The 13,143-nt window shown below is 44.7% G+C and overlaps 1 protein-coding gene across 4 annotated transcripts in view; it reads right to left on the reverse strand.

Annotated features, from left to right (window-relative positions):
• Window positions 1-1,087: 1,087 nt before the first annotated feature.
• The window catches only part of Klhl18 (kelch like family member 18), a 52,563-nt gene continuing 40,507 nt past the window's right edge, over window positions 1,088-13,143 (reverse strand). For 3 of the 4 annotated variants that reach the window (XM_078029307.1, XM_005332930.5, XM_021731451.3), the window contains 5 exons: window positions 12,912-13,048; window positions 11,166-11,403; window positions 7,744-7,848; window positions 5,313-5,424; window positions 1,088-4,509 (listed from right to left, as the gene is read on the reverse strand). In XM_078029307.1, the coding sequence (XP_077885433.1) occupies window positions 4,123-4,509; window positions 5,313-5,424; window positions 7,744-7,848; window positions 11,166-11,403; window positions 12,912-13,048 (979 nt within the window). In that variant the 3' untranslated portion in view covers window positions 1,088-4,122. The remainder of the gene's footprint in view (window positions 4,510-5,312; window positions 5,425-7,743; window positions 7,849-11,165; window positions 11,404-12,911; window positions 13,049-13,143) is intronic. The other variant, XM_005332931.5, reaches the window with a different exon arrangement.

Genomic DNA, 13,143 nt, shown 5'->3' on the forward strand with positions numbered 1-13,143 from the left:
CCAGCTACTTGGGAGTCTGAGGTAGGAGGATCACAAGTTCAAAGCCAGCCTGGGAAACTCAGCAATACCCTATCTCCTAAAATTAAAAAAAACAGAAAGGGCTGGAGGGGTAGCTCAGTAGTAGAATGCCCATGGGTTCAATCCCTAGTACTGGGCAGGGCGGGGGGCGGGGGAGCTCCCTGCTCTTAGGGATTACTGAGAGGACCAAGTGAGAATTGAGTGGTTATATGTGAAACATGGGGGCTATGTGGGATATAGCACCCTCCCCCCAAAAAAGTTGCCATCCAAGAGTATCACCAATGAATGAGACAGACCACAAGCTGACTTTCCATATATATATATGTATATATAATGTATGTATGTATTCCCTTCAACCCCCAGTGTTGGGGATGGAACCCAGGGCCTTGCACATGCCAGGCAAGTGCTCTACCACTGTGTTGCACCTTAGCCCACAAGCTGACTTTTGTTAAAGCCGGAGTGATGACTCACATATGTAACCAAAGAGAACACAATGTAACCTTAGGAAGGCAGATCTGGAACATGGCTGTATTTGGGTAAGTGGAAGCTAAAAGCAGTTCTTATCACCAAGTAACCTGGACCACCTCAGAGTGCTGAGCTGTACCCCAGTCCTGGGAACCCCACTCTGAGGAGGGACCTAGAAATAAATATGTGGTTTGAAATTGTCCCAGCAGCTTTCATGTGTGTACCCAAGCACTTCTGCCCAAAAGCATAAAAAAGGAGCTGGAGGTATTGGTTTCCAGCAGTCAACAGGGCAGCTGTGTTCCATTAGGGAATTCTGGAGTTTTCCGACAGCTGAGTGAAGAGAAGGGGAAACCTGAGAGCAATGGAGGGCTGGACAGGAACACAGATGCAGCAGCAACATGCAAATGGAGTCTGCGTTTCCCCACCAGAGCTCATCTGATAAAAGACATCTTTTCAAAAGCTGCTTTTGCTGTATGTACACCTGGCATTTCCCTTGTTTTCACAAGACTATTCATATTTTATCCAATATATTTATTCACTGAATCACAGTAAAAATATGATTTACTTATAATAGTTAAAAAATAAATCAGAAAAGAGCAAAAACTATTAGGTGTGTTCTCTTTATTTCTCTTTGGTTTCTTAACACAAAAGACATGCGTTCCATAAATAAAAGATATTCTGTGAAATGATAAATTGGGGTGGAGGGGACTGAACTCCTACCCAGTCAGATCTCTCTGTTGTGAAGTCAAGAGGCTGGTCTTTAGCTTCTATCTGGCACAATTTCAGGTGAGACCCAGAAGGGGAGGCTCTGGGTGTCATCCAAGGTGAAGTGTCCAAGGACAATGAAAGCCATAGTCCTCTGTTCAGAGGTGGGCTAGACTCCAAGCCCGCTGAGCATCTTCCCTACTTTATTTTGGGGTACTGAGGATTGAACTCAGGGGTGCTTAACCACTGAGCCACATCCCCAGCCCTTTTTAATATTTTATTTAGAGACAGAGTTTTGCTGAGTTGTTAAGAGCCTTGCTTAGTTGCTGAGGCTGGCTTTGAACTCACAATCCTCCTGCCTCAGCCTCCCGAGCTGCTGGGATTACAAGTGTGCACCACCACACCCAGCTGCCCTACCTCCTTGTTAAAACCTTTCCACAATACCTTGGGCTGTGCCTCTTCTTTTCATGGTGCTATTGGAAAGATTCCAACACTGAAGAGCCAGACCAGCCCTTTGGGATCTGACTGGGTGAGTGTAAAAAAATTAGTGTTTGCTCAGTTGTGCTCAGAGCCCAGATGAAAGCACTTGTTTGATCTTACATGGAAAACAGTGACCTCAGGTGTGCAGTGCAACTTCTACGGTAGGAGGTGGGAGTGGACTCAGGAAGGCCACCACGAGAGCAGCAGACTCTGGGAAATATCTATCATCCACAATGGCATCCTGAGGACCCAGCAAGACCTACTCAACAGCTACTAGATGAGCTCTTCACAATCTAGGCTCATCAGTGCTGCTTCAAATTCACAAACGAAAGGGTCCATAACAAGATGAGCACTGATACACTCTTCTTAACCGGAAATACAGACCCCAACTTCCTTCAGAGTCTACCTCTGTAGACAAACCAATGGGGAGTGAGAAATGCTGGGGCTTCCCAAGAGCCCAGGCTATATCAGCTACCAGATTGTTGAGTCTATTAAAATAAAAACATCACTTTCAAGTGCTTGTAGCAGAGGCCCAGCTCCTAAGTTGCAGGCAACAAAGGTCCTTCCCTCTGAGTACATGGCGATTGCACACACAGGTGAACCTGATGGTCCTGGGGTGGGAAGACAGCCCCAGCTCCACACTGTGCCTTTCTGAACAGGCTTCCAGGCCACTCCAGGAAGGCAGCAGAGGACAAGAAACCAAACAGGTGGAGAGTGGGACCCTAAGACTCAGTCTTGTGCTAAAAGGAATCGTATCCTCTTTTAGTCCTTTACCGGAAGAATTTTAGAAAACCAGATTTTGGCAGCAGCAGTTGAAGGACACCCCCACTGCCCAGTGCACTGGTAACAAAAAAGTCCTCCTTTTTGGGTCCTGCTGTGCTACATTAAGGTCCCATCCAGGGGGTAGGAGGAAGGAGCATAGAGTCTTTTCACGAGGTCATTTGCCAAGATTAGAGGAAAAGATATAAAATCTGTTCTTTGCAGCAGCAAAAGATTCTTTCAGCCTTTTGTTTTTTTATGTCATAAAGCCAGTTTTGCTTGAATGTAAAGATCCACCTTGCTGGTTGGTCTGCCAAGGAATACAGGGAAGACAGACCCCTGGAATTGGCGAGGTGATGGTGGAACAGTGGAATGGCAGGGCAGATGAGGTTACCAGACCAAGCTAGCTCATGGCTGGTAGAAGGAGCAAGCCCCTGGTTAAGTTCTAGAGGTACGAATGGCAATGTGCCCCAGCAACATTATAATGAGGAAAATTATACAAGAATGATACATGGGCAAGTAAGAGTCTATGAAATGCCATTTCCTGCTGGTCAAAAAAGGAAGGAATGTAAGTGGGAATGGGGAATCTGAATGAGTGCTGTGGTGGCAGTGGGAGATAATCACAGGGGCATCTGGAGCCTACGGCGACAGCCAGGAGCTCCCACCTAGAAGAGTGGCAGTAATTCAGCAGACTCGCTAAGCCTACAATTAAAAAAGTCCTCTGATGGTGGGTGTGGAAGACAAACCCCATGAGCACCTTGCTCTAGGACCAGTCGAGAATGCACTGATTCCAGACACAGTGGGGCTCAGAGGGAACCCCATCTTCTTTGCGAGGCCTCAGGACCCTGGGATCCGAATATGGGAGTAGATACCGCCATGCTCGAGTTTGACGGTTTTCCGTTTAAATATATATTTGCTTTTAGTGTCTTTATATTTTCTTCCTGCAAAAAATTGTTCACTTAAAAAAAAAAAAAGGTATTTTATTTCCAGTTTCTTTCAAGTGTTTCTTTGTTTAAATTTCCTTCAGTTTCTTTCAAGTATCATTTTCCCTTCTGATTCTCTTGGGCAAGATGAAAAAGATCTCATTGAAATCCCAAAATTAGACATGGGAAAGACTTCTGTCCTCCCTGCTTACCCAGAGACAAGGATGAAATCCTCGGTGCACTACGGTGGAGGAAGAAGCATGCTTGTGTGCCACCAGCACGCTGCTGTAGTTGCACCATCGCAGGCAATAAGAACACTTGGGTGTGTCCTTTCTCTCCCAGCTAGACCCCACAGTTTTCAACAGCCCTGGCCGCTGCAGCCTTCCCTGGCAAACTGGCCACAAAATGGCAGAACAAGCAGGTGAGGAGCATCAGATGGAAGACCTTCGGCAAATGGGCGGCTCGCTGACCTGTGGTGGGAGCGAGCTGGGCTTGGATGGAGCCTGTGGATGTGTGGACCAGCAAAGCAGTTCTATGTCACTGGCTGTGGGACCCAGAGGGGCTTCTGTCCTGTGCTGTACGTCTTGATGACTCAGGGTCACAAGGGCTGCACAGTGAGGGAGGACTAAAGCACCTGTAAAAACTGTACCTCTGGTAAACTCATATTTCACCCCATCTTCTGGTCCACAACCTCTCCTGAGAGGGATTGTCCCTGGAAGGAAGCGCCTATGTTTGTACCAGGTCCATTCCCCACCATATCCCATCCTCTGTCTTAGATGGTGAGAAGAGGGATGCAGCCCACACCAACCCCTCCCTCATGGCATGCCATAGGGGCCATGAATGTCCAGCGGTCCGTCTCTGGGTCATACATCTCCACTGAGCTTAGGTTCGACTGTCCATCATAGCCCCCTACAGCATACAGGCGCCCACAGCTGGCCACAAGGGAGACCCGGCTTCTCCGTGTGTGCATGGGTACCATTAGGCACCACTGATCTGCCACAGAGCTGTACATCTCGGTGATGCTGAGGAAGCCAGAGCCATCGTAGCCTCCACAGACAAACATCTTGCTTCCTAGGGAGGCAGCGCCATGTCGACAGCGCTTGTTAAGCATGCCAGCTGCTGGGTGCCAGGTGGCTGTGTGATGGTTGTAATGCTCCACCTGTAGTGTAAAGTAAAGGACAGTCAGAGACAAAGCCTGACCCGTAAGTGGCCTTGCAGGGCACAGAGGCCCATGTGGAATCAGACTCTGGGGGATCCTGGAGAAAGGAGCTTGGCCAGTAAGCTCTGGCTCTGATGCTCTTCCTTGGCTGTGTGCCTGCTCTTAGGCATGTGGAGGCAGTAAGAGAGGATCACCGAATATGACTTCTGGGTATATCCAAGGATGCCCTGCTAGGTAATGACAGAGCTGGGATAGAGCAGAATCTCTGGACTGTCCAGAGGGCTCTAGGGAACTATTTTTAAAGGCTATTGAGCATTTAAAAAAAATTTTTTTTGGTGGTATTGGGATTGAATCCAGGGGTCCTTTACCACTGAGCTATATGCACAGTCCTCCTGCCTTAGCTTCCTGTGTCGCTGTAGCTCAGATTATAGGTGTGTGCCACCATACTCAGTTGCTGCTGAGCTTTTAAAAATCATAATTATAATTTCAAACAAAATATCCAGAAGAGTTACAACTTTATTCAAATTCATGCTTACTTTGGGTAGAAATTTCAAAAGGTCTTTTGCGGTATTCCACAGACAGCTAAATGGGTTTGGGGGATAGCAGTGACTACACTTTACCCCTCCTTTGTGAACACTGGCTCTCCCTCTCTAGAAATTAAGTATTTCCGAGGATGAATGACACAGGCTGAAACCTCACTAGGTGATGTTTTATCCAGCAATGGCAAGGCTGAAATATTCCTCAAAATACTCTCAAAGATACAAGGAGTAGGTGCCCTTAGCCCGGGAGGAGCTCAAACTCACACTGTTGAAGATCTGCAAACCGTCATGGCCGCCCGAAACATATATCCTGCCCTCAAAGATCGTAACCCCAGCAGCACTGCGGTTTGAGCTCATCGAGGTCACCATTGTCCACCTTCAGAAAAAGTCAAAACAGGAGGAGGGAATGAGATTCAGTTTTCCTGTCCTCCTAAAACAGCTTAGCAAGTTCCTATGAACTGTGCTAGGTCTCCTGTGCCCTGGACAATCTCCCCACATTTTTTTTTTTTTTGACAGGGCCTCACTAAGTTACCCAGGCTGGCTTTAAATCCACTTCCCTCAGACTCCTCACTTGCTGATGCTAGGATTACAGGCTTGTGCCACCATGTCTGGCTAACTTTCCCTACCAGTTATTGCCTCTCTGACCACTTCTGCTGATTCTCTGGCTGCTGCTTCTCACATGAGCTTCAAACCCATAGCCCAAGTTCTCTGTTCATCACCATGAATATCTCAAACCGTTTTTCCTATACAGATCCTCCTCTGACGAACTCACTGGTCCTGTTAGTGGAAGCTTCAGCTACCTAATTTCTTTATTTATAAAACCCCAGCATTTATTTGGCTTTTTTCCTCACCCTCAACATTCTTGTGGCCCCTAAGTCCTGGCTGGTTTGTCTCCTGGTCATTAGTTGTCCCCATTTCCACTGTCACTGTCTAGTTTTGGTCCTTACTTGGACCAAAAAAATCTGGACTAAAAAAAATCTCTTAGATGGATTGGCTTTCCGACCTTTCCCACTCAAAACTCATATAGCCAGGGGAATTGCTCCTCCAGTGGCTCCTCATTGTCTCCTTTCAGGCATAATCTAAGTTTCTTAGTGTGTTTATTTACCAGATAGTCTTCACCTATCTTCCCTTTACCCTTACAACATACCACCCATATCTGCTATCTTTCTTTCACACTCCACACCCCTACTCCTAGATCCTAACTGATGCTGTCCTTGATTACAGTGAACACATTCTTTTTTCCCCTGTACTGGGGATTGAACTCAGGAGTACTTTACCATTGAGCACTTTACCACATTCCCATCTGTATTTTTTTTTTTTTTAATTTTGAGACAGGGTCTAAGTTGCTCAGGGTCTTGCTAAATTCCTGAGGCTGGCCCTGAACCTGTGATTCTCCTGTCTCAGTCTCCTGAGTTGCTAGGATTACACTTATATATGGCTGTACCCAGCTGATAGTGGGCACATTCTTATCTGAGCCTCTCTTCATGTTGTCTCCCTGGCTATCTATGCTCATCATGAGCACCTCCTACTGTCTATCCATAATAGATCTCACTTTAGAAGACATTCCTATCACCTTGCCTTTCCCTCAAAGCCAGGGAAGAAGAGGGCCAAAGGCTCCAAACTCAGGGCTCCACGTAGGATGATCACAATGCAACCACAGCCCGCCACACTGGGTATTACTTATAGTGTCTTTTTTTTTTTTTTGTAGTACCAGGAAGTGTTTTTTTTTTCCTTGGGGGGGTTTCCAATTAGTTATACATGACAGCAGAATGCATTTCAACCCTTGTATACAAACAGAGTACAACTTTTCATTTCTCTAGTACTTACAGGGTCTTGAACATAAAACTTGCTGCCCAAAGCTAGTAAGTTGGTTAAGAGACAGAATATTAGCTTAAAAGCATTCTGACTGGTCTATCCAACTCATTTGCTTAGGTTTTGCTACATGAGAAGATTCAAATGTTGAAATAAAAAAATTCTGGCTAACCCTATCAGTGTTTTCCAAAGACTGTTGTGCAAAATTATGCCACAAGATGGCGACAGGTTTTACATAACACCTATTAAACAGAGTTCTCTACCACAGAATTTTCCAGAGCCTTTGCAATGCTAATGTGATTATGGAAAGATAAGGATTCTGGTGAGATAGAAGACATCCACATTTCCCAAGTTTATTTAACTATGTAACTTTTTTCTTCTTTTTTCCAAATCATACCCTACTGGCTTTGGAACATACTATACTGTTCATCTATTCTTATCCTCTTTTGCCTACCTTTCCATTAAAATGGGCTGATTTAGCTAAGAGGTACAGACCATTAAATAAATGTTTCCAATTTCTAGTAAAACCATTGTTTTAAAAATGTATCTATCTAGGGCTGGGGATGTGGCTCAAGCAGTAGCCTGCTCGCCTGGCATGTGTGCGGAGCTAGGTTCGATCCTCAGCACCACATACAAATAAAAATGTTGTGTCTGCCGAAAACTAAGAAATAAATATTAAAAAATTCTCTCTCTTTAAAAAAATGTATCTAATCATTCATTAATTTAATCAAGGGTTAGTAAATAACTACTATGTGCAAAGTACTAAAATGGACAAAATAGTACCACATTTTCTACCTTCAAGAGGCTTAAATAAAAAACTGCAGCTCTAATTTTTAAATGGTGTAGTAAGCTCAAGTTGCCCCAGGGAGTTGGGGATCCTTACTTGTCTGTCTCAGGTGAGTAGGTCTCCACAGAGTTGAGGGAAGAGTTGCCATCGTAGCCTCCACAGACGTAGATCTGCCCGTCCAGCACAACTGTCCCCATGGCACTGAAACAGATAGAGCTGTCACCCAAGATGAGCCTTAGACTTCATAGAGCAGCCTTTCATGCCCACTGAGAAATTAAACTATCACTCTTTCTAGACCTAAATCTCAGGTACATGCTTAAGTAATGGTGTAAAATTGAAGCCACTGAGGCTGCTCTATAGTTCCTCTTGTGCCCTGCAGCCCTGGGCTAGCTCCCCTTCCAGCTGGTTTCAGTTCTCAATCTGCCTGAAATGCTCACCATTCTGAGGCGAGACCCAGGTCAAATTCTTCTCCTCCTCCTCCTCCAAAGCTGTCCTGGATCCCTCAGCCAGAATCACTCTCCCTCAGCCCCATGCCCCCAGAGTAGCTTCTTTATCATAGCACTTGTCACAACCATCCATTCACTCATCAGCAGCTACTCTCAAGGCACGCCATCTTAGGTGCCAGCTTTAGAAGCTCCCACCCTCAAGGGTTTTATGTTCTGGCACAATGGGGTGCCAAGAATCTGTTTGCCATCTCTCACCAAGTGGGGATCTTCTGGAAGACCTCAAATTCATCTGTGTGCCCTCAATAGTATTTTTGTTGTGTGTTTTGTGCATAACTGGCTCTCACTTTACCTCTGACTTTTCACATTCAATTCACTATAAATGTGTTTCTTTACACGCATGACTCTAATCTGTCTCTGTGGGTGATGCTTCAGCTTCTGCTTGTTGTACATTTATTACATGTGTCAGGTACTCCATGCTTGCTATTTCCAATCCTCACCACACCCTGCAAGGAAGCAAGGATCACAAATTGCAGTATAAGTGAGCTGCTAGCTTGGGGAATAGGGCTTTTTTTTCTCAAGGCTGCCTTAGAAGAGGTGTGCCTTGGATTTAAATGACACAAGCCCAACTCCCTGCTCCTCACCTGATAAGCACTCTTAGCACTAAAGACGGGGTGGGTGGTGGTCTGGTGCAATCATAATTTTCCACTCTATACAAGCCTTATGAGAAATGCCAAGCTGCCGAATTCACTGTTTTTAAACATGATGACTAAAAATGAATCTGGGTGTCTAACAAATAGGAAAATATACCCAGGGTTACTAATACCTTTCAAGTATACACAGCAAATTAAATTGATCCACATAATGTCCCTTTGAGGGACACAGTATCAGACCCTTTGAAGGACACAGTATCAGACCCTTTGAACCAGCCTGAAGGGGAAAAGGGACTTATCTTAGACAAGGACTACAGGAAGATGACAAATTCCTTCTAGATACGGACATGAATCTGACATAAAAATTAAGTAATAATTCAGGAGTTCAACAGTGATATGAGAATGAATGTATGAGATTAACTAAAAAATAAGTGGTAAAGACAAGTGTAAGGAGATAAGGGAAAGTGCTGATCTGTGTGGACTGGCATAGTCTACTGCAGGAAAGCTCCGACACTGCGGAGAAATGGCATGGAAAATGAGCAGAAAGGAGGCTGCGCTAACTGGCAGGATGGAGAGCTGTGTGGGAGGTTAGGAGAGGAACGACCAAGAAACATTTTAGGTAACCTATAATTTCAAAGGGATGAAGTGGAATGGGGCCCTGCAACCTAATACCAGGGCATTAACCACAGTGAAGGAGAGAAATACCCAGAGGACTTTCTTCCCAGACAACACTTCAAATTCACTGACATTGAAGCAAGGAAGTGGCCCAGAACAGACACACAAGGAATGCCAAGTGACTACTGACACAGCAAAAAAGCCACTTAAGAAAGCTGCAAAGTGTCCAAGGGGCAGACGGGGAAACATCAAGGTGGGGGTAGGTGGTGCGAATAAAGGAACTGTGCAAGCATTCTTGGGAAGTGCAGACCTTATGTACATATTTTTTTCTTCCAAAATGAACCTACTCAATCCCTTTGTGAATCTGGTCTTTAATTGCTACAAAGATTCCTCCTGGCTTGTGGTCACATGCTAATACTACGAATGTGGAACATGTGTATCATGGCCATTACACTTTTATGTGGCAAAGGACTTTCTTGTTAACTCTTCTTCCTTATCACACATACGTCATTTGATTTCTTTTTTCCTTTCCAGTCACGTGCTCTTACAAGTGGAACCCTGAGGCATGGAAAGGTGAAGGGGTCTATGAGGCAAATACTTAGATCACAGAATTACAAAGCAGAAAGACCAATAAAGAGCAACTGGTCCACTGGTTTTCAAATGTCCCTTTAAAAGAAATTCATGTAGCTTCCCCCCTTAAAACGGGGTCTATGTCAAGGAAGCTTAAAATGCAAGAGGGGTAAATACATAGCTGTTCTGGTTAAGTGGGTAGAGACTAGGACTGCTTTCCTGTCTCCTGTCAGTCTTCTGAGGAAAGACATCAGAGCACCATGTGAAACCACTCATTTATTTTAGTGACCTCACAGGGACAGAAGAGCAAAAGAACTTGTCCAGTGACATCCCTTGAGCAGTATGGGCCTTCTCACTGCCCAAGCACATGTCTGACATAAGGAAAAATGCTGCCTACCAGCTCTGCACTGAGAAAGCTCAATGCAGGCACAACTGGGATATCCTCTAATCCCACTTGTTATTCAGGAAATGTGAGCAGGCAACAAATAGCTAGAATGTGTTCAGTGACATAAAAACGTGGTCCATCTTGCCACAATACCTATGTGACCCTAAAGTAAAAAACACTACTTTGTTTCATATATTCCCTGGGCAGCGGGAACAGATATGAAGCAAGAGTCCTTGGAGAAAGGAAATATAAAGAAAAACACTTTGGATTTCCTTTTATCACTAAGAAAGTTAAATCCAGGCTGGGGTTGTGGCTCAGTGGTGGAGCACTCGCCTAGCGTGCGTGAGGCCCTGGGTTCAATCCTCAACACCACATAAAAATAAATAAATAAACAAAATAAAGGTATTGTGTCTAACCAAAAAATAAATATTTAAAAGAACTCTCTCTCTAAAAAAAATTTAAAAAAGAAAGTTAAATCCTCCTTATTCTTCAGGTTTCAACTTTAATCCCACCTCTTCCCTGAAATCTTCCAGATGTTCCAGTCCAGTTTCTCTCCCTCCTTGAATCTTCCACAATACATATTTTCAGTCCTTATCTGGCACTTAAATAACAATACAACTTCCACATGTCCATGTCTTGTTTCCCCAGGTTTCTCAAAGGACAAGGCAGGTATTTTATGTTTAAGCAGATGGGGGCTCACTCCCAGGAGGTGCTGGCAGAGGCTGGCCTGGTTGCAAGACCTTCCCAGGCCAAAGCTTGTATTTTACTTTATTACGTGCCCCTGTTCGTCTAGCATGGCGCTCCCCAGATGCTCAGTGTGTGTGCTCGGCCTGCACATGGCTTCCAGAATACCTTCTCTTGCTATTCATGCTCCCCACTCTCGTCCATGTGTCCGTCTCTGGGTTGTAGGCCTCCACAGTGCTCAGCCGTAGCTGGCCGTCATATCCCCCGATGGCATAGAGAAGCCCGTTCACCACAGCCACACCCACCCGGCTGCGGGCTGTTGTCATGGGATGGCACTTCTCCCAGCGATTGGCGACGGGATCGAATACTTCCACCACATTCAGGGAATCACCTGCATAAAAATTTGCTACTCAAATTAAAACAAATGAGACCACTTGTTTAGATCATAGCTATTGGGCATTGATTATATGGAACATTTGACTTGATTCTATTAGCTCTCTTTCCATAGAATTACTCAGGGCCCAAGTGCCCCATGCAGAAATTTTAGCCATGGTAAACTCTGATTTTCTTTAAGGAAAATCAGAATCACATAGGAAGCATTTACTTTATTGAGATAGTACTTTTCAGTTACCATCACCTGCCTAAAGTCAAGGATAAAGCAATTGGACACAGTTTCTCTAACTCAGGAGCCATGGTCAGAGGGAAGAGCATGGATCCCAATGCCAACTTTCACTTCCTGATAAGTAAACCTAGGCAAGTTGTTTTGTGTCCCCATTCTGTTTCCTACATGAAATTTATGGCACAGCTGCCATGAGACTACGTGACAAAATAGATACAGTTCCTTGCATGGCTCTAGAATATACTTAGTGCTCAATAAATAATATTCACAGCAGTAAGAAATGATAATTCCAACTCTACCCTTTTTGATCAGGTTTTTATGACAATCAATTAAAATAATTCCTTCCTTGGTATATGCTGCTTTGGGACACTTAGTACTTGCTACACTCCAGTATTCACTGAGTTAACAACTTACTTCTTTTGGTCATATGGTTAACAAGCAGAAGACTAGTACCCACCTCTCCTTAGCTTTCTTTTTTTTTATTTTAATTTTTTTAGATGTAGATAAATACAATATCTTTATTTATTTATTTTATATGTGGTGCTGAGGATCCAATCTAGTGCCTCACATGTACTAGGCAAGTGCTCTACCACTGAGCCACAACCCCAGCCATCTTTAAGTTTCAATTAAAACCAGAATGGCTCAGGACTGCCCACCAACTCTTACTGAAGAGGACAGGGCCCATGGGGCATTTCTGAAAACCTGACTGTATGATATAAGAGCTGCCACTAACATAAGACTTGTGAGTGCTTCACAGGAGGTGATATATAGGGGTGAAAGTAAGAAGGATTACTGATAGTGGCAGAGTAGCATATTTGGATAATCTTCCTTTTCTTGGTAACATTCTCAAAGTCTAACTTCAGAGATCCATTGACTCAATGTGAATAGTCTGATTATAAAACTGGGTCTCTGTATCCTGGCTAGGGCTGAGTAAATGCTATAGCTAATGTGGTATTAGTGAAGCATGATGCTTCGGGAATAGGACATTTGATTTCTAGTCTTTTCTCTGCCCAAAGCAACTTGTGTGAACATAGAAAAAGTTATCTGGGCCTCAGTTTCCTCATCTGTAATGTGAAGAGGCTAGGCCTCAAGGATAGCTTAAGGCTCCTTAGCACTGACATTAGGATTCAATAGTATGAATACAAGACAAGTGTTAACCACAGAGCAATTACATCAGTCAGGGCAGGGGAGGTGACAGCACAAAGGAGAGAAAGCACAATGGCCAGGTAGGTTGACTGTACTTTTTTCTTCATGGAGCCCCAGGTAGAGCTCTGCAAAGGGGAGTTGCAAGATACCTGCTGAGTTGAGGCCTCCCACAGCGTAGATAAGCCCAGCGATGGATGTGCAGCAGCGAGGCCGAGTTCTGAAAGCGGGTAGGTGTGGCCGGCGCTCTGGCATGAGGTGATAGTCCTTTGCTTCATCTACAAGGTCCCTGGAATAACATGCAAGGTGCTAGGACAGGAGGTATCCTCAGCCCTCAGTCCACAGATGCACTTCTGAGCCTGGCTTCTCCACCCTCAACTGCAG

The sequence above is a fragment of the Ictidomys tridecemlineatus genome, chromosome 2, assembly GCF_052094955.1.
Source record: "Ictidomys tridecemlineatus isolate mIctTri1 chromosome 2, mIctTri1.hap1, whole genome shotgun sequence".
NCBI classification, from domain to species: domain Eukaryota; kingdom Metazoa; phylum Chordata; class Mammalia; order Rodentia; family Sciuridae; genus Ictidomys; species Ictidomys tridecemlineatus.